At 47.5% G+C, this 25,978-nt stretch overlaps 1 protein-coding gene across 4 annotated transcripts in view; it reads left to right on the top strand.

The window, feature by feature from the left end:
- The window catches only part of focad (focadhesin), a 136,894-nt gene that overhangs the window by 24,185 nt on the left and 86,731 nt on the right, over positions 1–25,978 (top strand). For 3 of the 4 annotated variants that reach the window (XM_061710461.1, XM_061710460.1, XM_061710462.1), the window contains exons 3-9: positions 2,664–2,738; positions 2,847–3,001; positions 4,223–4,321; positions 19,074–19,175; positions 20,392–20,617; positions 21,338–21,547; positions 24,544–24,631. In XM_061710461.1, the coding sequence (XP_061566445.1) occupies positions 2,664–2,738; positions 2,847–3,001; positions 4,223–4,321; positions 19,074–19,175; positions 20,392–20,617; positions 21,338–21,547; positions 24,544–24,631 (955 nt within the window). The remainder of the gene's footprint in view (positions 1–2,663; positions 2,739–2,846; positions 3,002–4,222; positions 4,322–19,073; positions 19,176–20,391; positions 20,618–21,337; positions 21,548–24,543; positions 24,632–25,978) is intronic. The other variant, XM_061710463.1, reaches the window with a different exon arrangement.

A 25,978-nucleotide genomic window follows, 5' to 3' on the forward strand; every position in this document is an offset into this window, starting at 1 on the left:
CATGGACATTAATATTTGGCCACCAATCCAGTTTCCTGATATTTATATGGACTTAATTTCTACACCGGGGAAATACACGAAGCAAAGCTTGAAGACTTACAAAAGTCTTGATGCTTGGTCGGACTTCAAGGCAGGATTTGTTGGTGAAATTAAAGTGATGAGGACACCGAACTTTATGATTTGACCGCTTAACGTTAGCTACCCAAAAATCCAACATTACCTGATACAAAATGGGAACTGAAAATCCACGTTTCGGTGTCTGGAATCCAGTTGTTTCTGTGAATTGCATTGATCCATTAGTCTTTCTTAAGCTTATTTTTCGGCAGTCTGTAAAACGATAACTCAGATTTCTTGCTAAATCTATGAGTACAGTTGATCGCACAACAGCTCTTTCCCATTTTAGATGTTTTCCAGTTGCTCAAACTGAAAGTTTACGCTGCCACTCAGTCTTTCTGCCACTCAGTCTTTCTGACACCCAGTCTTTCTGACACTCAGTCTTTCTGCCACTCAGTCTTTCTGTGAAGTCGCATCTGTGACGTCATGCGCATTCCCTCTATAATAATTATAAAAATTAAAGCTGCAAGCAGCGATGAACGGGCCCTCGCACTCACGGCCACCGCCCCCCATAAGCATATCAGAAATGACACCACCCACGACTTCCTATGTCAAACCATTCAAAAGATATAGCAGAAAAAAGGGACAACCAATCAGAAGAAGGGGCGGGGCTAATTCAGGCCAATGAAGGTCAAGGACTCCATACAGAATCTGATGACACCACCCACGACTCTCTATGTCAAACCATTCAAAAGTTATAGCAGAAAATCGGGACAACCAATCAGAAGAAGGGGCGGGGCTAATTTTCACCAATTATGGTCAAGGACTCAATACCGAGTCCCATGACACCACCCACGACTCTTTATGTCAAACCTTTCAAAAGTTATGGCAGAGAAAAGTATTCTAGGGGGCGCTGTTGAGCCGTTAGGCCACGCCCATTAATGCAAACCATGAAATATCAAATTTATCGCCAGGCCTGGCTTGCATGCAAAATTTGGTGACTTTTGGAGAACTATCAAATATGGACCAATCAGATGAAGGGGGGCACGCTTTTTGGCGTCTAGCGTCGCCACGGTAACTCTTTTGAAAGAGAAAAGTAATGCGCGTAGTTGCAAGATGAAGACGCACATTTTGATGTATAACACACCTGGGTGCACGTTACGGTTCGGGCAGTATTAATTGCCGAAGGAATGGCATAAATTGCGCCAAAATTACACAATTAATTCAAAATGGCTGGCTTCCTGTTCGGTTTCAGCCAGCCAAAGACTTTTCTTTAAGTTGCAACATGATACAGGAGTAACCGATTTTCGTGCATGTACGTCAAACCGTATTGTGGGGCTTAAGGCACAAAGTTTTCCGAGGGGGCGCTGTTGAGCCATTTTGCCACGCCCATTAATACAAACCATGAAATATCAAATTTATCACCAGGCCTGGCTTGCATGCAATATTTGGTGACTTTTAGGGACTATCAAATATGGACCAATCAGATGAAGGGGGGCGCGCTTTTTGGCGTCTAGCGTTGCCACGGTAACACTTTTGAAAGAGAAAAGTAATGCGCGTAGTCGCAGGATAGAGACGCACATGTTGATGTATAACACACCTGGGTGCACATTACGGTTCGGGCCGTATTAATTCTCGAAGGAATGGCTCATATTGCTCCAAAATTACGCGATTAATTCAGATGTTCAAAATGGCCGACTTCATGCTCTGTTTCGGCCATGGCGCCAAGAGACTTTTCTTTAAGTTGCGACATGATACAGGTGTGTGCCGATTTTCGTTCATGTACGTCACACCGTATTCTGGGGCTTGAGGCGCAAAGTTTTTTCTGTCTGAACCAACCAGATGAAGGTTGGGCGCGCTTTTTGGCGTCTAGCGTCGCCACGGTAACGCTTTTGAAAGAGAAAAGTAATGCGTGTTGTCACAGGATGGAGACGCACATTTTGATGTATAACACACCTGGGGGCACGTTACGGTTCGGGCCGTATTAACTGCCGAAGGAATGGCATAAATTGCGCCAAAGTGACACGATTAATTCAAAATGGCTGACTTCCTGTTCGGTTTCGGCCATGTTGCCAAGAGACTTTTCTTTAAGTTGTGTATTGATACAGGTGTGTAGCGATTTTCGTGCATGTACGTCAAACCGTATTGTGGGGCTTGAGTCACAAAGTTTTCCGGGGGGCGCTGTTGAGCCATTTTGCCATGCCCATTAATGTAAACTATTAAATATCACATTTTCCGCCAGGCCTGACTTGTATGCAAAATTTGGTGACTTTTTGGGCACTTTTAGGGTGGCAAAAAGGCCCTCCTTTCGTCAGAAGAAAGAAAAAAATTCCTACAGATACAATAGGGCCTTCGCACTGAAGGTGCTCGGGCCCTAATAATAACCACAATCATATGCTGTAACAATCCATCTTTCAATAATCATGTCTACCTCATTCTGCTGCACCTTTCACTTTTTTTAAATTGTATATATGTCAATAAGAGCTGTCATTTACTGTACAGTGAGCGAAAATAACCAAGTCAAATTCCATGTCTTGTTTGACCTGACTTGTCCAAATTCTGATTGTGATTCTGATGTGTCCTCTTCATGAACCCTCTGGTTGTTCCAGGCCGTGAGAAGCCTGGTGGCTGCTGTGCTGAAAGAGAAGGGCTCCGATGGGCCGATCTGCCAGTCCTCCCCCCAGGTAGGTTCCTCCAGAGCTCTGTCTTTCTGCCCCGTTCACATGTTTGTTTCTTGACTTGCTGGGGCCACCCGTGGTGAAAGCGTGTGACTTGAGCGGCTTGTGCCTCAGGGGGCGGCTCTGGACGTTCTGTGGCAGCAGTGCTGCAGCGACGGCGCTCTGGTCCGGTCGGCCTGCTGCGACGCCTTGGTCCTCCTGGTGGAGCAGGGCCACGCCGACCTGCACTACGTCCTCAACTGTGTCCTCAACCTGCTGCCGTCTGCCAGGTACGTAAAAATGAAAGTGAGAGAAGATTCAAGCGGCAACGCTTTTTAATGTTTTTTTGTCTGTCTCTGTGCTGCTGAAAAGTCAGCTGGAGCCGTGAGCAGCTATGAAGAGACAGAGCTCCTGGTAGATCTGGTCGTTCCTTATCGCCCGTCTAGATCCCTTTTTTAATTCTCTCCTCAGCACCAGGTTTATGAACATCTGCACTTCAGAGTTGGATCACCAAACAGACTTTTGCTGCCGTTCCCTGTTGAATAAAATGAACCAGAATCCGTCAGTCTCTTTCTCTGATTTCCTCCTCCTGACTCAGACGTCTGACTCCAACCCCCGACCAATGTACGGCCTGTAGTGTGATGATGTCAGATACAGCCGACTCAGCAGCTTAGAACCTAAGCAGAATAGTTACAGAAAAGTATCTACTCGGAATGTTAGACCCCTAGTGGAAAAGAACCAAGGCGAGTCGAGGCGGGCTGAGTACTAGTGGAAAAGCACCAATAATGTGGCTGAACCTGGACCTGACGCAGTGAGGCCACCCCATAATGCTGCCATAATGCCATAAACCCGCTTCTCCTCTCACCCTCATGCCCCCGGCGCTCTTCAACACCCGACTCATCAGACCACACGCTCCAACCTTCTTCACAACATTAAAGGCATCTCAAATTTTTAAATATACGCCTGATAAACCTATCTTTTTAAATTAAACCGTTGTTCAGTTCTGTGCACATGGTGTGCGTTTAAATGCTCTTTCATTATCAATCATTGCAGTGACTTACTATTGATTCCTTTATCTGTGTAACTGTACGGCGAACCCGTTCCCGCTGTACTTACCACTTAAATGGTACAAAACAATGGACTGATAAATGTGAAAACCTTTGACAAGACTCACCGGTGCAGCCTTCCTGGGTGGGAGGGAACCCAAAGGAAATAGCCCAAATAGATACAGAAAAGTATCTACTCGGCACGTTAGACCCCTAGTGGAAAAGAGCCAAACCAGGTCGAGTCGGGCTGAGTAGGTGCATGTGCATCACACACACGTGGAGCGACGGATCAGGACACAGGGAAGAGGGAGAACCGATGGATTCACGCTGTTCATATCCCACATAGATTTGTGTTTTTAGTTAGTTGTCTCCTTGCTTTTCTGCTGTTTATACAGAAGTTCATCTTAACCATTTCCCTTGTCGTCTTTTATCACCACGTTTTGTTTTCGCTGCTGCTTTCCACAGAAACGTCCAGGGGCTCGTCAAAGTCATCGGACGCCTGTTGCAGATGCAAGCTGACCAGAAACACCAGGACACGCCCTCCACCTGCCCGTACTCCATCAGGTCAGTCCCTCCACCTGCCCGTACTCCATCAGGTCAGTCCCTCCACCTGCCCGTACTCCATCAGGTCAGTCCCTCCACCTGCCCGTACTCCATCAGGTCAGTCCCTCCACCTGCCCGTACTCCATCAGGTCAGTCCCTCCACCTGCCCGTACTCCATCAGGTCAGTCCCTCCACCTGCCCGTACTCCATCAGGTCAGTCCCTCCCCCTGCCCACCTCCACCTGCCCGTACTCCATCAGGTCAGTCCCTCCACCTGCCCGTACTCCATCAGGTCAGTCCCTCCACCTGCCCGTACTCCATCAGGTCAGTCCCTCCACCTACTCCATCAGGTCAGTCCCTCCCCCTCCTCCTGCCAGTACTCCATCAGGTCAGTCCCTCCACCTGCCCCTGCCCGTACTCCATCAGGTCAGTCCCTCCCCCTGCCCATACTCCATCAGGTCAGTCCCTCCACCTGCTACTCCATCAGGTCAGTCCCTCCACCTACTCCATCAGGTCAGTCCTGCCCGTACTCCATCAGGTCAGTCCCTCCACCTACTCCATCAGGTCAGTCCTGCCCGTACTCCATCAGGTCAGTCCCTCCACCTACTCCATCAGGTCAGTCCTGCCCGTACTACATCAGGTCAGTCCCTCCACCTGCTACTCCATCAGGTCTAGTGTGTATAAATGTTCAGAGCTGCTGCATCGTTGGTCCATATTTTGCCATGTTGTTGTCCTCCTCCTACGTCGGCTTCAAACTGCCATGTTGGTTTACTAATGTTCCAACTAACATTAGTAAACGGCGCCACCTATCGCTGCGAGTCCAACGCACCTCACTCAATGATTTGATTCTCCCCATTTTTTTTTTTTTTTTTTAATATATATTTTTATTAGGGGGTAAGGCACAGTAGAACAGGAATCAATGACACATTTACATTAAGTATCATATTATTTCTGTATGGCAATCTACAATATAGAGGATATTTGACACCGTAACAAAACTGTGCATCTCAATGGAATGAGAAAAAGATATACAGTCTTGATTTAAGGACAAAACATTACACAATTCAATGAAAATAATATTAATAATGATAAATAAATAAGTGAAAATTATTATTATTTTTTTTTTCAACTCTGTTTATTGAATTTTCATTTTTCAACACATAAACGACAGTAACAATGAAGCAAATATCAAGGTTTACATTATCACGTAACTCAAATAAAGACAGTGTACAAGATATATAAACAAACAAAAAGAATAATAAAACAACAAAGAAAGAATAGGACAAAAATACACATACATACAAACACACTCATTCACTCGGGGAAGGGTGGGTGGGGGGGTTTATTCTGCTCACAGCTTTTCTAGTTAGTCCTCAGGTTCTTCATCAATGCTGAGTGAGTGAATGTGGTCAACAAAAGGTTGCCAAGTTTTGTTAAAGGCTTCCAGGGAACCCCGACGGGAGAACCTAATCTTCTCCAGCTTAATGCAGTATAGGATTTCATGTATCCATCTATTGTGTGTGGGCGGAAGCGTATGTGTCCATTTGAGGAGGATGAGCCTTCTAGCGAGTAAAGTTGTGAAGGCTATAACTCGTTTCGCAGTGTTAGGCATCCCAATTCAATTCAATTCAATTTTATTTATATAGCGTCTAATACAACAGATGTTGTCTCTAGACGCTTTCCAGAGATCCAGAACATGAACATGAACATAAACATAAACATAAACATAAACCCCCGAGCAATTATTATATAAACAATGGCAGGTAAAAACTCCCTTAGTGGGAGAAAAACCTTAAGCCAAACAGTGGCAAGGAAAAACTCCCCTTTAGGAGGGAAGAAACCTTGAGCAGGACCAGGCTCATAAGGGGGGACCCTCCTGCCGAAGGCCAGACTGGGGGAGTCAGGGACGACGACAGCACACAGCAGGCAGGTGGAAGCAGCAGCGGGATGACCAGAGGTGGGGGGGGGGGGGTGGCGTCAGCAGCACACAACAGTCATGTGGAAGCAGCAGCGGGATGACCAGAGGGGGGGGGGGCGTCAGCAGCACACAACAGTCATGTGGAAGCAGCAGCGGGATGACCAGAGGGGGGGGGGGTGCAGGCAGGCGGAAGCAGCAACAGCAGACATCCACGTAGGCAGGTGGAAGAAGCAATGGGATGACCAGAGGGGGGGAGGGCCGGGAACACAGGCCAGAACGCAGCTCCTGAGGCTCCGGCCTGCAAACATACACAAAAGAGAAAAAAGGGGGGCCGGCACAAGAAACTACAGGAACAATGGACAAAAATGATAGCTATGAGATATTTATAATAAATAAAAATGGTAATGGAGAAGAGAGGCAGGGAAAAGGAGAGGAGAAGAAGGGTGAGAGGCACCGCCCAGCGGATCATGTCGGTGCCCCCCTGCAGCATAAGCCTATAGCAGCATATCTACCGCGAAGCTATATTTGAGACTAACTATTATAGTTTTGTTCTATAGCTGCGACTATGACTACTGACTCTAACACACTAAAGTTTACACTACCTAGAGATTTACCAACACCAGCTAGAGGTTTACTAAACACTAACTATAAGCTTTACTAAACAGAAAGGTTTTAAGTTTAGTTTTAAAGGTGGAGGTGGTGTCAGCCTCCTTAACCCAGATTGGAAGTTGGTTCCAAAGTAATGGTGCCTGATAGCAGAACGCCCGCCCTCCAAATCTACATTTAGATACTCTAGGAACTACGAGTAAACCTGCACCCTGGGAGCGGAGAGCTCGGCCAGGAACATAAGGCACTATCAAATCTTGTAAATACTGCGGAGCTAAGCCGTTTTGGGCTTTATATGCAAGTAATAAAATTTTAAATTGAATTCTGAATTTTACAGGTAGCCAATGGAGCGACGCTAACACTGGAGAGACGTGGTCTCTCCTGCTAATTCCTGTCAGTACTCGTGCTGCTGCATTCTGGATCAGCTGGAGCCTATTCAGCAAATTACTTGGACATCCTGCTAACAACACATTACAGTAATCCAGTCTAGAAGATACAAACGCATGAACTAGTTTCTCTGCATCCCTCTGCGAGAGGATTTTCCTAATTTTTGCAATATTACGGAGATGGAAAAACGCTATTTTACAAACCTGATTAACATATGGTTTAAACGACAAATCCTGATCGAAAACAACACCAAGGTTTCTCACAGTTGCACTGGAAGCCATCGCAACACCATCTAATCCCTTCCTAAGATGCTCTGGACCAAGAATGATAACCTCTGTTTTATCTGAATTTAGAAGCAAGAAATTTCTGGACATCCAGTCCTTGATGTCCCTAAGACATGCCTGAAGTTTAACTAACGGTTCTGTTTCATCCGGCTTCATAGACAAGTAGAGCTGCGTATCATCAGCATAGTGTGTGCCGTGATTCTGGATTATACTTCCCAACGGCTGCATGTATAAACTGAACAAGACTGGCCCTAGCACTGAACCCTGCGGAACACCATAACAGACCCTCGACTGTTCTGAAGAAACCTCATGTACATGAACAAACTGGAACCTGTCAGATAGATATGATTTAAACCAACATAGAGCTGTCCCTTTAATCCCAACAACATGCTCTAACCTGTGCAGTAAAATGCCATGATCTATAGTGTCAAAAGCAGCACTGAGGTCCAGTAAAACCAATATGGACACTAATCCCTTATCTGAGGCCATAAGAAGGTCATTCGTAACTCGAACCAGTGCTGTCTCTGTGCTATGATGCATTCTGAACCCTGACTGAAAGACTTCAAACAGATCATTTCTATACAAATAGTCACATAACTGGCTTGAAACTGCCTTTTCCAGAATTTTAGATACAAATGGAAGGTTAGAAATTGGCCTATAATTAGCTAAGGTGTCTGGGTCAAGGGAAGGTTTTTTAAGTAAAGGTTTAATTACTGCCACTTTGAAAACCTGTGGTACATATCCTAAGCTTAGGGATAGGTTGATTTGGTCCAGTATTGTCACACCAATAAGAGAAAAAACATTTTTGAATAGTTGAGTCGGGATGGGGTCTAACATACATGTGGTAGACTTAGCTCTATTAACGAGTGAGGTCAGCTCAGGGAGGTCTATAGGATCAAAACAGTCTAGAGACAAGTCAGAGCCTAGGGAAGTCGCTAAAGCTGAAGAAACGCCCACAACCGGCTGGTTGATTTCTTCTCTAATTCTCGTGATTTTACTGTTAAAGAAGCTCATAAAGTCCTCACTACTGAGAGCTGCAGGAATACACGGCTCCACAGAACTGTGACTCTTTGTCAGCCTGGCTACAGTGCTGAACAGAAAACGTGGGTTACTTTTGTTATCCTCTATCAACGTTGAATAATAAGCTGTTCTTGCTTTGCGAATGGCTTTTTTATATACTATTAGAATATCTTTCCATTCACGATAAGAGTCTACAGACCTACAAGAGTACCACTTCCTTTCCATTTTACGCACGCTTTGTTTCAACATGCGAATATCTGAATTGTACCAGGGAGTTAAGCTCCTGTGGCTAGAAACCCTCCTTTTCAAAGGAGCAACTTCATCTAAAGCTGAGTGCAACAGATCAGCAGTGTTACTAACAAGAAAATCAACATCAGAGGTAGAACCCAGGTCACTGGCCTCTATTGCTTCAGTAGAGGCTTCACTATTTTCCACTGTCGCAAGACGAGCAATGGTCTCCTTAAATTTAGCAATAGCTTCATCAGACAAACATCTGCTAAAATAATACCTCCTGCCCTGCACTTCAACATCAACAACATTCAATTCCAACGTTATTAAATAATGGTCGGATAAAAGGGAGTTAACAGGTGACACCAACAGACCATCAGTTTCAACACCGTAGGTGAGAACGAGATCGAGAGTATGACCAAAACAATGCGTCGGCCCGTCCACTTTTTGTGAGATACCCATTGATTCTAGAAGAGAATTGAAAGCTAATTTAAGATTATCGCTTTCAACATCCATATGAATATTAAAATCACCCACTATGATGAATTTATCTGTACTGATCAATAATCCAGAAAGGAAATCTGAAAATTCAGACAAAAACTCTAGATAAGCGCCAGCAGGGGGCCGATACACTACCACTAACACAACTGGCTTCTCTGATTTCCAGCTCGGAAATTTCAGACTAAGCGTGAGGCTTTCAAACGTATTATGATTGCACTTAGGTTAAATTTTTGTTTGGAGACTGGAGTTATAAATTGCTGCGACTCCTCCGCCCCGGCCCGTGTTTCTAGGAATGTGATGATTAAAGTAGCCGGGCGGAGTTGATTCATTCAAACTAACATACTCTTCATCCTGTAACCATGTTTCTGTTAAGCAGAAAACATCACTCCTGCTCTCTGTAATTATATCGTTTACTAACAGAGACTTGGAGCTTAATGATCGTATATTTAGTAGTCCGCATCTAATTTTTCGGTCTCTTATTGGTACCAAATGTGCATTGGTTTTAATTTTTACAAGATTATTTTGGTTAACGCCTCTATAACGCCGCACCTGGTGAACTAGTGGAGGGCGGGGAACTGCAACTACTTCTATTTTGCTAGGCACCTGGTTAGAGTTACCAGTTACATCATGTAATCTTATAGTTTTGTTGGCAGGCGTTGGTCCTCGAGAAGCAGCAGAGAAGTGTGTTAAACTACAGCTCTGCATCCTGGCCTGGACCCTGCGATGTCAGGGAGAGGGTCTAATGAAACAGGCCAAATTACTAGAGACAAGAGAAGCACCATCCCGGGTGGGATGAATGCCGTCTCTTCTAATCAGACCGGGCTTTCCCCAGAACGTTTCCCAATTGTCAATAAAGGCCACGTCGTTTTCTGAACACCACCGATACAACCAGCGACGGAGCGAGAGCATGCGACTAAACATGTCATCGCTGGTCAAATTGGGGAGGGGGCCAGAGAAACCTACGGAGTCCGACATGGTTTTAGCGAATCCCAGCGTGTCGTGGTACTCCAAAGAGGGCAGTGAGGGGGTCGGGGTCAATTGTGCTACCCAAAACCCTCCCCAGCGTATCAAACAACCCCAACCACAATAAAGACAATTTCGGACATGACCAAAACATATGCATGTAATCTGCCGGTGATAATTTACATCTGTTACATGAGTCAGCCCTATCTGGGTAAATCTTCGCTAATCTTGCATTGGTGTAGTGGCTCCTGTGTAGGATTTTGCATTGAAGTAGACAGTGTCTTGCACATATAGAAGATGTGTGTACCAGATCTAACATATGATCCCACTGATCATCAGTGATATCAGTCCCAAAGTCCTGACTCCACACAGTTTGAAGTGAGTCCAGTCTGGTTGGATTAGCCGCAAAAATGTTTCTATAAATGATAGAAATCAACCTCTTAGAGTCTGTCTTCAGAGATAGAAACGGGTCTAAACTAGAGTTTGGGGGCTGACTAGGGAATTGCGGGTATTGATTCTGAACAAAATGTCTAACCTGAAAATAACGAAACCGATGGGAGTTTGGGAGAGTGAATTTAGCAGCCAGATCAGAAAATTGAGGGAAAATCCCATCAATGTATAGGCTACTGACAGAATGTAGACCTTTCTCATGCCAATCCCGAAATGTTGGATCTGAGTAAGAAGGGACAAAACAATGATTGCGGTAAATAGGAGCCAGACCTGATGGTACATGTAAACCAAAGTGCTTTCTGAATTGGCTCCAGATTTTTAAGGTGTTAGTCACAATCGGGTTAATGGAGACCTTGAGCGGCAGAGGTAATTGTGCACAGACCACTGACCACAGTGAGTGCCTGGATGAGGATATCTCCATTTGAGCCCATTGGGGTAAGCCAGCTTGTGCAATTTTGGAGTTCCAAAAGAGGAGTTTATTAATATTACACGCCCAGTAATAATGACGGAAGCTTGGCAGCGCCAGGCCACTCTCTGCCTTGGGGAGTTGGAGAATCTCCTTCCTAATACGAGCCTTTTTATCACACCATATAAATGAATTAATTATTTTATCAAGAGAGAGAAAAAATGAGTTGCGTAAGAAAATCGGAATTTGCTGAAAGAGATATAAAAATCGCGGTAGAGTAACATCTTGATCAGGTTAGCACGTCCCATTAAAGAGAAAGGCAGGGAGGACCACCTGGCTAAGTCTTCTTTGCAGCGCTCAACTGAGGGGTTCAAAGTTCTTGGCAGCTAGTTCCGTAAAGGATTTACTCACAAAGATACCCAAATATTTGAACCCTTCCGAGGCTTTCCTAAAGGGAAAAATATTTTGAGGAAGAGCATTAGCCAGATCGTTAATTGGAAAATATTAACTTTTATGAAGATTGAGTTTATAACCGGAGATTTTCTTAAATACCTCTAATATGTTCAAAATTACAGGAAGGGAATTCGGGGGGTCCGAGATATATAGCAGGAGGTCGTCCGCGTACAACGACAACTTGTGAGTTAACCCTTGGCGCATGATACCGTCAAAACGACCCTCATTACGGAGCCAGATGGCCAACGGCTCCACGGCGAGCACAAACAGAGAAGGGGATAAAGGACAGCCCTGTCTGTTACCTGCGAGAGCGGAAACGAGTTGGAGCGGATTCCATTGATATTGACTGAAGCAACCGGGGATGTGTAGAGTAATTGAATCCAGGAAATAAAATTAGCGCTGAAACCAAACCTGTTGAGAGTGTTGTGCAACTCAGGTAGCTAAGCTGTTCAGTTATCCAAGGCTATTAATGAATATTATTAATAATTATTAATAATTAATAAAGTTGAATATTTATCAAATCGTATTATCAAAATGATAATAATTCTCGTAGGGGCACCACCCCCGGGCCTTACTCCGGAGGAAAATGATAACTAAACAGCAGAAAATCAGTCTCATATGATTTGAATTATCCTGCATAACAGCAAATCCTACTATCACTTACAGGATAACAGTTGAAGGTGTGAGATCCGAACACTAGGCTCTGTCAAACAAATCAATTGTGACCAAAATGCATGAAATAACAACAACCACTCATTAAAAATCAATCAGAATTTATTTACATACGGGTATCAAAGAAGATGTAAATGGATACCCAATAAATCCCGATGGCAGAACTTAAGTATTATAAAACCATTAATTAACTAGAGAAACATCAATAGAAAAAAATGAAATGAAAGTTAAATGCATGGAATGAAAAAAAGAAATCAAAGCAATAATAAAAATGATATCACGAACATGTACGGTTTAAAATATTGTGGCTGCATAAAGATGGCTGCATTTTTTAAAGATGGCGGGACTGTAACCACGCCACGTGCAATTAGACCGGATGTTACTCCCGGTGTTTTAAACGTGACTACTGGCGAAACGGCGCCACCAAATGAACAAATAACCGTAATATGTACACAGTAATTTCATTAAACATAAATTCAGGTCTACACCAGTGACTGATCGCCCAGACCGCAGCTCACGCGTCCTCGGGAGTCCGGACCTGAAGCTGCAGGCTCCGTCGCCTGCGGGCGGAGTCCTGCCGGGGGGGTTCCTGGCGGGGATCCTCAGTTTAAGCGGCCGCTCGGTCTCTCTCCTCTCCTAACTCCACAGAAAAAGTGAACAGTGGCTGGAGAAACCTCACACCGGCTCTCTGGTCCTGACCGCGTCCTCAGCACACCGCCTCGCTGCGCACGGGGGCCGGTTCCTCCCTTCAGAACGTCGGCTCGTCCCGTGTTGTGTCGCCGGGCTGCGTGAGGGCCTCGCGGTCCAAAGGCTGGAGCTCCTGGCGGGTTTGGCTCCCGGAGCTGCGTCCTGAATGGAAGACAGGGCTCGGGGAAAAAAGAAAGGAGTTAAGGCAGGAAGAGTGTCCAGAGCGCAGCGCTCTGGGATCGGACCTTGCGCCCGGTCAGTGCGGGCCCCGAGGGCTCCTTGAAACCCCCCTCCCCCACAGCTCTTAAAAGCTGCTGGACAGCAACGCGCGTCCCGGATCGTTGGCTGAAGAGAAGAGAAGAGCAAAGTCTCGGTGCAGCACGGAGTTTTGTATCTCCGCGCGCTGCAATGACGTCATCAGTGCCTCGCTCGGGATTGGGTGCGTGGGCATGGGCATATGGGCGACGCCCTACAAGAGCATAGAACATGTACCTCCACTCCACCCGGTCGAATGCCTTTTCGGCATCTAAAGAAAGAACGATTTCGGGAGAGTCCGCGGTGGGGGTGTAAATAATGTCGAATAACCGTCTGGTGTTAAAGAAAGAATGTCTACCAGGGATAAAACCAGATTGGTCTGGATGAATAAGAGCAGGCAATACTCTCTGGATGCGGGTGGCAAGGACCTTAGCCATTATTTTAAAATCCACATTCAGTAAGGATATGGGTCTGTAACTGCCACACAACAACAGATCTTTGTCTTTCTTTAATAAGAGAGAAATTGAGACTTCTGTCAGGGTGGGTGGAAGTTGGCCTTTCTGGAAAGCGTCATTAAACATTCTGACCAGGATCGGAGTGAGTAAGTCTGCAAAAGCTTTGTAAAACTCTGTAGTGTACCCGTCAGGGCCGGGAGATTTCCCACTTTGCAAAGATTTAATGGCAGTTGTTACCTCTGCTGTGGTCAGTGGTGCACCTAAATCGTCAGCGCCTTCCAAGTTGATTTGAGGAAATGTAAGGTCATCCAAGGGGTTACGGCTGTCCCAGTCCTGTGAAGAGGACTCAGAGGAGTAGAGTAAAGAATAGAAGTCGGAGAAAACATTACAGATCTTGGTGGGGTCTGTTTTGATATCACCCGTGGACGATTTTATATTGGGGATCAGTCTAGACGCGCTAGCTGAACGAGCCTGGTATGCAAGCAGTTTACCTGCTTTATCTCCCTGTTCGAAAAAACGTTGTCTGGTATGTAGTAGTTGTCTTTCAACTTTACTGGAGGCTAACACGTCATATTGCGATTGCAGCAGAAGCCGTTTCTTATACAGAGCCGCTGAAGGGTTTTCTGCGTATTGGGTGTCCAAGTTTCGGATCTCAGTTGAAATGTCTGCCATCTTAGTCTGTTCAGATTTTTTAAGATGGGAAACGAAAGAGATAGCCTGCCCCCGAATATAAGCCTTGAAAGTCTCCCAGAGCGTGTCAGATCCGATGCCCGGCGTATCATTGGTCTCAAAGAAGAATTTAATCTGCGAAGTGAGGAAGGATTTGAATCCTGCTTCTGAAAGCAAATGCGAGCTAAATTTCCAGTGTTTTGAGGGAGCTTTGCAACCAGAAAACTTGATATCAACTGTGGTTGGCGCGTGATCTGAAATAACTATGCTATGATATTCACTGGTGACAGCGTTATGTAACAATTTACTATCCAGTAAAAAAAAGTCGATCCGGGAGTACGAGTGGTGAACATGTGAAAAGAAAGAGAAAGCTTTGCTGGATGGAAATCTGGCCCTCCAGGGGTCCTCCAAGCCGAGCTGACTGGCGTGAAATTTTAAAGCTTTGGCAGATTTGGATAAAGAAGTTTGTTTCCTTGATGATCTGTCAAGGTCTATATCTTGAACCAGGTTAAAATCACCACCGATTATAATCTGGTGATCATCCAAATTGGGTATGGTGGAAAAGAATTTGGATATAAATTTGTCATCATCCCACGTTGGTGCATATAGCGAAGCCAGAACCACGGGAGTATTTTGCAATTTGCCTGAAACGATGACATATCGGCCGTTAGGGTCAAGTACAGATGATTCAAGCTCAAAAGAAACGTTTCTATGTATAATGATAGCCGCCCCCCTGGCCCTCTCAGAGTACCTTGAGTGGAACAGGTGTCCCGTCCATGGCTTCTTAAGACGGGACACTTCAGAGGTGCAAAGATGCGTTTCTTGAAGGAAGCATACATCGCCCCCAAGATGTACTAAGTGGGATATCACCTTATTGGCTTTAGAGACCTCATTCACTCCTTTGGTGTTCCAGGAGACGAACCGGATGTTCCTACCAGTCATTTGTGACTTGGAACTGCCGATGTAAAGATACCTGAGCAGAAAAGGAAGGGGTGGGGTGGGGTGGGGTGGGGTGGGGGGGGGGGTTGTAGCCACTCACACACACATTCATTCAGGACGAAGACAGACATAAACAAACCTAGTCCCTAAGGAAACGCTAAACACTTGTATCTTCTAAGATACACAACTACCTGACTTAGTCAGTTATAAACTTCCCCTACAAAACCTCTCTTCCCTCAGTGTAAAATAAATCCGTACAAAACCCCCAAGAATGTAACAACGTGGTTCGGGGAGGCATGAACTATAACAAGCACACTCATTTATGTGGTGCTGATGGTAATAAATCCACATTTCCTAATAATGCCAATCAGAGCAGTATGGAGGAAATGTAAAATAAAAACAGTCAAAGTAAACAATGACATGTGAACAAACTCGCAACACCACATAATATGTTGAGCAAGGCATATTAACTGGCAAGAATGCGGTAATATATTAAAATAAAATTATCGTTAATTATCCAGAAAGAAAGCAAAAGTCCACGGGTAGGTGTCGGACCACGTTGCTCCACTTACAGATCAGGCGCCTCCGGGAGCGGAAGCGGCGCCCACAGTGCACAGAAAATATGCTGCACAGTTCGATCCCTTCATGGTGGCCCCGTCCAATGAGTAGTGGCAGTTGTCAAAAAAAAAAAAAAAAAAAAGAGAAATAAAAATAATAATAAAAAAAGAATTAACTTCAGGCAAAGTAATAAGAGTCCAAACCAAACGAAATGCGTGCTACTGAAAATTATTTTAAGTAATAATTAAGTATTAAAGCTAAACAGTATAAATTAAAAAATACATGAATAAAAAGGACAAAAAGCTTAAGTGGATTATTGCCAGTAGCAGGATTAGAACTGCCGGGACCTTGCTGGACTCTATCATGAGCAACAGCTGAGTGGTGACATTGTGGCAATGAAAAAATTACAATGCGCTCCATTTAACTTTTTTTTTTTTTAAGTGTAAGTATCTAAACATAAGGTGGTAATATTTCTGTCGGAGAGCAAACCCGGAGATAGTGAACGGAAACCTGGAATTTCTGATGGGTTGGAGTGTAAATCACAGGCCCACGTTCCTCTTGAACTTTGACTCCTGTACTTGAGGCGTTTAAACGCTCGTCTTCAGACTCACAAAGACAATAGCTGGCTTGGTAGCGGCACGGGTCAGTAGAGTTTGCTGAGTGTCCCCCGGCAGACAGAATGAGTGTTGTCCTGCTGCAGCCGGGGCTGGACCCCCACCCCCCCCTGCAGCCGGGGCTGGAACACCCCCCACCCCCCTCCGTCTCCTCCTTCAGCCTTAGATCGGCACTTCTGCCAAGATGCTGGGGCCTCCTTAATCATTTGCAGCAGGTGATAAAACGAGCTTCTGTGCCCCCCTCCCACTCTCCCATTCTCTATTTTTCTCTAAACCTTTTCCGCCTCTTTGTAAATATTTCTCCCTCTAAGCCCCTCTTAGTCAAACTCGCAATTCCCACTTTCTTTCAGTCCTCCTCTCCCATTGTCCTTCCTTCTCCTTCCATCTTGGTTGCTGCCTCTTCCCTCCGTCTGTCTGCCAGCCTCCATCTCCCCGGTGGGAGGATGAATGTGTCGGGGGCAGCAGGGTGGCGCCACTGGCGCTTCAGTCTGTCCTGTCATTGGCCGCCAGGCCTGGCACTGCTGGGACTGTAAATGCTGCAGGATTAATGGAGGGGGCAACACGGGTGCCCATTGTTGCCCGTCTGCTGGCAGCGGCCCCCGTGCAACCTGCCCCTGAGCCTCGGAGCCCTGCAGCCCCAGCAGGATAGGGGGCTCGGGGCCCAGCAGGATCGGGGGCTCGGGGGGCTCGGGGGGCTCGGGGCCCAGTCTGGCCTAGCTGCTGCGCTGCAGTCTGGCTCATGCAGGCTTTCTCACATCGCCTGTTTTGGCCTGATGTGGGTTGCTGGACTGGTAATCTGCACATTTAGGCTGAAATGAATGTCCGGGGTGCACGTGCACATAGCCTCAGTGATTCCTCTCGCAGAAACCTTCACGCCGGTGCTCACATAAATCTGGAGAGCGACTGCAAAACAGAAAGTTCAGCAAAAATATTCAGTATTGAGAGGTTACTCTAACCAGTATTAGATTTGATAGAAATGAGTATGAAGGGGCCGCTCGGTGGCGCAGTGGGTTAAGCGGCGGATCATATACTGAGGCTACAGTCCTCCTCCTGCAGGGGTCGCGGGTTCGAATCCAGCCCGCGCACCTTTGCTGCGTGTCTGCCCAAAAAAATCTTAAAAAAAAAAAAGAAATGAGTATGAAGAGCAAATACTGTTCAATTCAATTTCAATTCAATTTTATTTATATAGCGTCTAATACAACAGAGTTGTCTCTAGACGCTTTCCAGAGACCCATACCCAGAACATGACCCCCGAGCAGTTATTACATAAACAATGGCAGGTAAAAACTCCCCTAGTGGGAGAAAAACCTTAAGCCAAACAGTGGCAAGGAAAAACTCCCCTTTAGGAGGGAAGAAACCTTGAGCAGGACCAGGCTCATAAGGGGGGACCCTCCTGCCGAGGGCCAGACTGGTGGGTCAGGGACGGCAACAGCACAGCAGGCAGGCATCCACAAAACTCTGAGAATTCGTGCCGCACAATAATAGAGATGCATTGATTTAGTGTTTTCTCCCGTCCTGTGCTCAGTTCTCTCCAGTGCGTCTCAGATTCTCAGGGGGATAAATGTCCAGGCTGATCAAGTGAAACAAGCCCAGGTCATGATACAGCCACCACCTGAGAGGTAGACGGCAGCTCCGCAGCCTGATGGATGGGAGCTGCTCCAGGGCTGCTGGCCCTGGACGACTGAGGGGAACCTGAGGAGGGGGTTAGAGATGGGCAGACAGATTGCACCGTTTTAAGACGGGATAGAAAGAGCAGTAAGAAGGGAGGGCAGTGGGACTCCGGCCCGCTCTGCGGGTCCCTGCAGGCGCAGACCTGCCGGCTCGCTGAGCTTCCTTCCTACCCCTGGATACGTGATGAGTGATGATCACAGGATAAGTGGAGCTAATGGAAGCCATGACCTCCCAAACACATCCATCCCTGACCTGCAGACAAGGATATGGATACACAGATACTTAAACTTGGATGTGACCCCTGTGTTTGTGTCTGCGGGGCGGGAGGGACGGGTGCTGCTCGGACGATTTGATCCGATTCGATTCCGATATTGATTTGGGTTAGTGTTATTCAAAACTGTTTTTTCAGCTGTTGCATGAATTATATGACTGTGTAGTTATGCAACGTATTAATACTAGTATTATATTGAGATTCAACAGCAAGTATTGCAGCTACTGATGCTGTAAGGACCAATCAGCTCCCAGAATGCTGATAGAACTGCTTTCAGAAACATCGTGTGGGTCAGAATTATCAAACAGATCCAGGGAGGAAACAGAGATGGATGAAATCTGTTTTATTTTTTCCCACATTCCGTTTTTATTTTTTCCATTTTTGGTCTATTTCGGTTTTTAATTTTTGAGAATTTGGTTTTTAGCATTTATGCAAATTTAACCCCAAGACAGTATATAAAGTAATGAAATGTAGACAGTTTATGTAATTATACTGAAAACTAATGTTTTCATACTTTTAAACATATTTAAAGGCAAAAACATGGCACTAGTTATTCTCATGTCCAACAAAACATTCCGTTTTTGGACATAAACTAAAAAATACCAAAAGTTGTAATGTAATGATGAGTACGGAGGATGCCTAATTCTCTCCCTAATCATGAACAATAACCCACCTGCTGTTTCTAAGACACTTCCTGTAGTGCGCTGACTCGGTGGCGTTGGAGGTGGTGGCGAGTACATGACCGTTGTGCCTCTGCTGTCGTGCAGGAGCAGCCCTCACCCGTACATCACGGCCCTGGAGAACCGCGCCGACTGCTGGCCAGCTCTGCTGCTGGAGCTGGACGACTTCATCCGGCAGGCTGCTGACAGGTACAGGCTGCTGACAGGTACAGGCTGCTGACAGGTACAGGCTGCTGACAGGTACAGGCTGCTGACAGGTACAGGCTGCTGACAGGTACAGGCTGCTGACAGGTACAGGCTGCTGACAGGTACAGGCTGCTGACAGGTACAGGCTGCTGACAGGTACAGGCTGCTGACAGGTACAGGCTGCTGACAGGTACAGGCTGCTGACGGGTACAGGTACAGGCTGCTGACGGGTACAGGTACAGGCTGCTGACGGGTACAGGTACAGGCTGCTGACGGGTACAGGTACAGGCTGCTGACGGGTACAGGTACAGGCTGCTGACTGGTACAGGTACAGGCTGCTGACAGGTACAGGTACGGGCCGCTGACGGGTACGGGCCGCTGACGGGTACGGGCCGCTGACGGGTACGGGCCGCTGACGGGTACGGGCCGCTGACGGGTACGGGCCGCTGACGGGTACGGGCCGCTGACGGGTACGGGCCGCTGACGGGTACGGGTACGGGCTCCTGACGGGTACGGGCTGCTGACGGGTACGGGCTGCTGACGGGTACAGGCTGCTGACGGGTACAGGCTGCTGACGGGTACAGGCTGCTGACGGGTACAGGCTGCTGACGGGTACAGGCTGCTGACGGGTACAGGCTGCTGACGGGTACAGGCTGCTGACGGGTACAGGCTGCTGACGGGTACAGGTACAGGCTGCTGACAGGTACAGGCTGCTGACAGGTACAGGCTGCTGACAGGTACAGGTACAGGCTGCTGACAGGTACAGGTACAGGCCGCTGACAGGTACAGGTACAGGCCGCTGACGGGTACGGGCCGCTGACGGGTACGGGCCGCTGACGGGTACGGGCCGCTGACGGGTACGGGCCGCTGACTGGTACGGGCCGCTGACGGGTACGGGCCGCTGACGGGTACGGGCCGCTGACGGGTACGGGCCGCTGACGGGTACGGGCCGCTGACAGGTACGGGCCGCTGACAGGTACGGGTACGGGCCGCTGACGGGTACGGGTACGGGCCGCTGACGGGTACGGGTACGGGCCGCTGACGGGTACGGGCCGCTGACGGGTACGGGCCGCTGACGGGTACGGGCCGCTGACGGGTACCTCACAGTCGCGCCAGAGCCCTCCCCGCGGAAAAACCCTGAGCCTGACGCATGCTCCTCACGGGTCAGGTTTGGCTTGCAAGCCTGAAGTCTGAAGAAGTTTGTGTTTGTGCTCCGCAGGAATAAAGCGTCTTACATTGCCATGTTGGCTCCTTTCCTGCGTTACCTCTACTGTGAACCCCAGAGACAACCCCAGCACGCACTCCTCCGACAGAGTCTCCTCAGGGTGCTTGTTCCCGCGCAGCCTGGAGCCGGATCGGTCCCTGGAAACCAGGACCAGCAGGAGACGTCGGCAGCGTACGACAGCCTGCTGCTCTGCCTCTGTCAGCTGGTTCCACATATGCAGGTGACACACCGATGTGAGGCTGATTCAGCATCCATGGGATGGCTGTGGTTGCACCCAGACCCATGTATTTTTATTTTGTAAGGTAGATAAGTAGTCTCGTTTGCATTTTATTCATATTTTATGTTTGTTTAGTATGTCTAAACATGGCTGAACTTGTGAGCGTAGTTCCGCTCAAACAAGCTGGCTTTAGTGAAGGGACTCTGTTTGCTCTGGCCTGCAGAGCTGAGAGGACGCACTAAGACGTATCTATGCATGGTTTACTCCCGAATTGTTCTTGAAGGGATCACCAGCCACAAGTCAGCTCCAGGCACATTCTGCGGCTGTCGTTCAACTTTTCAGCTGAATCTACAAACCAAACTGTATCCACACTAGCAAATTTGGTTTTTAGCATTTTATGCAAATTTAACCCCAAGACAGTATATAAAGTAATGAAATATAGACAATTTGTGCAATTATAACTGAAAACTTTTAGGTTTTCATACCTTTTAAACATATTTAAAGAAAAAAAAATGGCACCAGTTATTCTGGTGTCCAACAAAACATTCCTTTTTTGGGCATAGACAAAAAAATACCAAAAGTTGTAATGTAATGATGAAACAAAATCAATCTTAGACATACTCTACGAATCGATTTTTAGGAATTAATAAGAGAATCAATTTAGAATCAGAAAATGGATCTTTTCACTACAGGCCTGTGTGTTTGTGTGTGTATGTCCTGCAGCTGGACAGCGTGGAGGCCGTGCTGGAGCTGTGTGGATTCGTGGACGCCGTGCTGCCGGCCCTGCTGGCCGCCCCCGGGCTGGGCTGGACCAGCCGGAGAGCCGGGCTGCTGCTGCAGCTGCTGTGTGCCTGTCAGCGCTGCCTCCAGCTGGGCGGGGACTGCCGGCCTCTGCTGGGCTTCATGCAGCAGCTCCTGCCCTCCTGCCAACAGGTGTCTTTTTAAAACTGATTATATTTATTATATTATATTATATATTATATACTCACTCATCACTCACTCATCTTCTCCCGCTTTATCCGTTACCGGGTCGCGGGGGCAGCAGCCTCAGCCGGGATGCCCAGACTTCCCTCACCCCAGACACCTCCTCCAGCTCTTCCGGGGGGAGTCCGAGGCGTTCCCAGGCCAGCCGAGAGACATAGTCTCTCCAGCGTGTCCTGGGTCTTCCCCGGGGTCTCCTCCCGGTGGGACATGCCTGGAACACCTCCCTAGGGAGGCGTCCAGGAGGCATCCGGTACAGATGCCCAAGCCACCTCAGCTGACTCCTCTCAATGTGGAGGAGCAGCGGCTCGACTCCGAGCTCCTCCCGGGTGACCGAACTCCTCACCCTATCTCTAAGGGAGCGTCCAGCCACCCTGCGGAGGAAACTCATCTCGGCCGCTTGTATCCGCGATCTTGTCCTTTCGGTCACTTCCCAAAGTTCATGACCATAGGTGAGGGTAGGGGCGTAGATTGACCGGTAAATCGAGAGCTTCGCCTTTCGACTCAGCTCCCTCTTTACCACGACGGTCCAGTACATCGACCGCATTACTGCGGACGCTGCACCGATCCGCCTGTCAATCTCACGCTCCATTGTTCCCTCACTCGTGAACAAGATCCTGAGATACTTGAACTCCTCCACCTGAGGCAGGACTTCTCCACCCACCCGGAGAAGGCATGCCACCCTTTTCCGGTCGAGAACCATGGCCTCGGTCTTGGAGGTGCTGATTCTCATCCCTGCCGCGTCGCACTCGGCCGCAAACCGCCCCAGCACATGCTGGAGGTCCCGGTCTGATGAAGCCAACAGGACAACATCATCTGCAAAAAGCAGAGATGAAATCCTGAGGTTCCCAAACCGGATCCCCTCCGGCCCCTGGCTGCGCCTAGAAATCCTGTCCATAAAAATTATGAACAGTGCCGGTGACAAAGGGCAGCCCTGCCGGAGTCCAACATGCACCGGGAACAAGTCTGATTTACTGCCGGCAATGCGAACCAGACTCCTGCTCCGATCATACAGAGACCGGACAGCCCTTAGTAGAGGGCCCCGGACTCCATACTCACTCAGCACCCCCCACAGAATGACACGAGGGACACGGTCAAATGCCTTCTCCAGATCCACAAAACACATGTAGACTGGTTGGGCAAATTCCCATGAACCCTCGAGCACCCTGCGGAGGGTATAGAGCTGGTCCAGTGTTCCACGACCGGGACGAAAACCGCATTGTTCCTCCTGCATCCGAGGTTCGACTATCGGCCGTAATCTCCTCTCCAGTACCCTGGCGTAGACTTTCCCCGGGAGGCTGAGAAGTGTGATCCCCCTGTAGTTGGAACACACTCTCCGGTCCCCCTTTTTAAACAGAGGGACCACCACCCCGGTTTGCCACCCCAGCGGTACTGTCCCCTTCCTCCATGCAATGTCGCAGAGGCGTGTCAGCCAAGGACAGCCCTACGACATCCAGAGACTTGAGGTACTCAGGGCGAATCTCATCCACCCCCGGTGCCCGGCCACCGAGGAGCTTACGAACCACCTCGGTGACCTCGGCTTGGGTGATGGATGAGCACGCCTCCGAGCCCCAACCCTCTGCTTCCTCAGTGGAAGGCATGTCAGTCGGGTTAAGGAGATCCTCAAAGTATTCCTTCCACCGTCCGACAATGTCCCCAGTCGAGGTCAACAGCTCCCCACCAGCACCATAAATGGTGCCGGCAGAGTACTGCTTCCCCCTTCTGAGGCGCCGAACGGTCCTCCAGAATTTCCTCGAGGCCGACCGAAAGTCCTTCGGTCGTCGAGGCACCCCGCCACGACTGCTACCCAGCCCACAATGCACCGGCCTGCCATGGTCCTTCCTGCGGGTGGTGGGCCTACTGGAAGGCGGACCCGCGTCGCCGTTTCGGGCTGAGCCCGGCCGGGTCCCACGGGCAAAGACCCGGCCACCAGGCGCTCGCCTACGAGCCCCGACCCCAGGCCTGGCTCCAGGGCGGGGCCCCGGTGACGCCGATCCGGGCGACGTAACGGTCCTTGCTTTTCTTCTCATCAATTTTTATTATATTATATTATATATTATATATTTGATTATATTTTGTAGAACTTCTGATGTCCATTTTGCCTCATGGCTCCCCCCAGAATTTTCTTTGTAAAATATTTACATGGAACATAGAAAACTTCTCATCTCAAATATTACATACAGAAAATTACACACAAAGCAGAATGAGTAAAGGTCGTGCTGTAGATTATATCAATGTATCATATTACAAAACACATTTTGATCCCACTCCTTATTTTTGTCAAGTCAGATCTAATAGGTTTTATGTTCTCAGTCCACTTCCACCACATCTGGTAAAAAATTATCTTTCTCTATTTTTAGAGAGAATGACAACTTTTCCATTCCATATATTTCATATATTATTCCTATCCATTCATCTATAGCTTTTTTGCTCGCTGCAAGGAGTATCTGTAGCAGTTTCTTATCTTTGTTATTCCACCCCTCAAATTGGATTTCACCCATATATAGAGTATCAAACTGGTCAGGAATTTTGACTCCAAATATATTATTATTGTGTTTGTGAATTTCCCCACAATAGGGAACAATAACCTTACAATCCCAAAATCCATGGAAGTGATTGGCTTCCTGAGTCCCACACTTTCTCCAGCAACTATTCCCTGGTGTCGCTTTTGTAGAGGTGTAATAAAAAAACCTTACAATGTTTTTCCAACAGAATTCTCGCCATGTCGATGAGTTAGTTGAATTCCATTATACTTGACAAATTTTACTCCAGCCTTCCTCTGTAATAATTAAATTTCCCTCCTCCTCCCACTTCTCTTTTATGTATATTGTATTTTCTGGTTTGGCCTGGAGAATCTCCTTGTACAATCTAGAAATGATCTTGTTACATGTAGTGGATTTAAATGCTGACAGGATAATTTTCATAATTCCTGTCTCTGTGTGCTTTAGGAGCTCCCGCTGGATGAGCTGGTGCTGGGCGTGGCCCTGCTCCTGCTGGAGGCCCCTGCAGCCCAGCAGAGCTGCCTGCTCCAGCTCGGTAAAACGGCCCAGCATGCAACACGGTGGCAGCAGATGGAAGTCAGCTCTCTTCTCCAACCTAGACTCCACCAATACTCTTACCAAAACATATGGCACTTTTCCACTAGCACCTACTCAGCTCGACTCGCCTCGGTTTGGATCTTTCCCACCAGGGGTCTAACGTGCCGAGTAGATACTTTTCTGTAACTATTCCTCCGAGGTTCTAAGCTGCTGAGTCGGCTGTATCTGACATCATCACACTACAGGCCACCGATTGGTCGGGGGGTTGGAGTCAGAGTCTGAGTCAGGATGAGGAAATCAGAGAAAGAGACTCTGACGGATTCTTGTTCATTTTATTCAACCAGCAATGGCCCGGTTTCCCAGATCAGTTAAGTAGTTCTTAACAGCGAAAGACTTCTTTCAAACCTTCTTAAGGAGCCTGTGAAAAAAAATCGCGTTTCCCAGAGTTGCTCTTAGCTTAAGTATCTCTTTCATTAAGAAGGAAATGAAAGATGCTGCTGACCCAGTCTTTACAACCATCTTAGTGAACAAAGACTCACAGATCCAGCCGCGTCAGGCAAATCAATATTATACCAAGCAATGAGATATTAAAACAATGCACCCCGCACAAATTTTGATCTATTTTATACTTTAGATTTATATTGTTTAGCATTTATTGGTGACAGCAAAGGGGGAAAAAAAGAAAAATAAGGAATAACAAGTGTGTTCCTGTATATGCTTTATGCATTATGCACAAATAAAACGATCATCATGAATATCATTTATTTGATAATTTGGCTGCTATACAGCATGTTCTCTCTGCAAATCAACCGCGTCGCCGTGCACGAAGCAGAACTGTTTTTATGAACGCATTCATGCGTCAGCACTTCAATCCCCTGGACGTGCTGTCGGACCGGGCTGTCCAGGCAGCCGTGACACAGATCCTCCTGCGCCGTGCCCGAGCCTGAGCACCTATGTGTGATGACAGGGAAGCAGCAGCTGAAGAACGGGATCCTTGATGAATCGTTCATTACAGTCTCAAATATAATCAATGGTGTCGGTTTATATTAAAGAATCTTTTTGCCCAGAAGAAAAAAGAGCGAAGACAACGACCCATAACTATTTTCTTCTCTTGAAAAAACCCACCTGCACCGCGGGGTTTAGGATAAAAAGACGTTACAAGCCGAGTCGGGATGCAGCGGCATCAGAAGAGCAGTGGAATACGTGCGAGGCGGGACTCATCTCTGCAATTTGAAGCCCTCTATAATTGTAAAAAGAATTTCACTTATCACGGGTTCTTTTTGGAACATAACCCCTGCGAAAAACCAGGGATTGCTGTAATTCCACGTTGCGATTTGCGAAACTC

This window comes from Cololabis saira, chromosome 20 (genome assembly GCF_033807715.1).
Source record: "Cololabis saira isolate AMF1-May2022 chromosome 20, fColSai1.1, whole genome shotgun sequence".
NCBI classification, from domain to species: domain Eukaryota; kingdom Metazoa; phylum Chordata; class Actinopteri; order Beloniformes; family Belonidae; genus Cololabis; species Cololabis saira.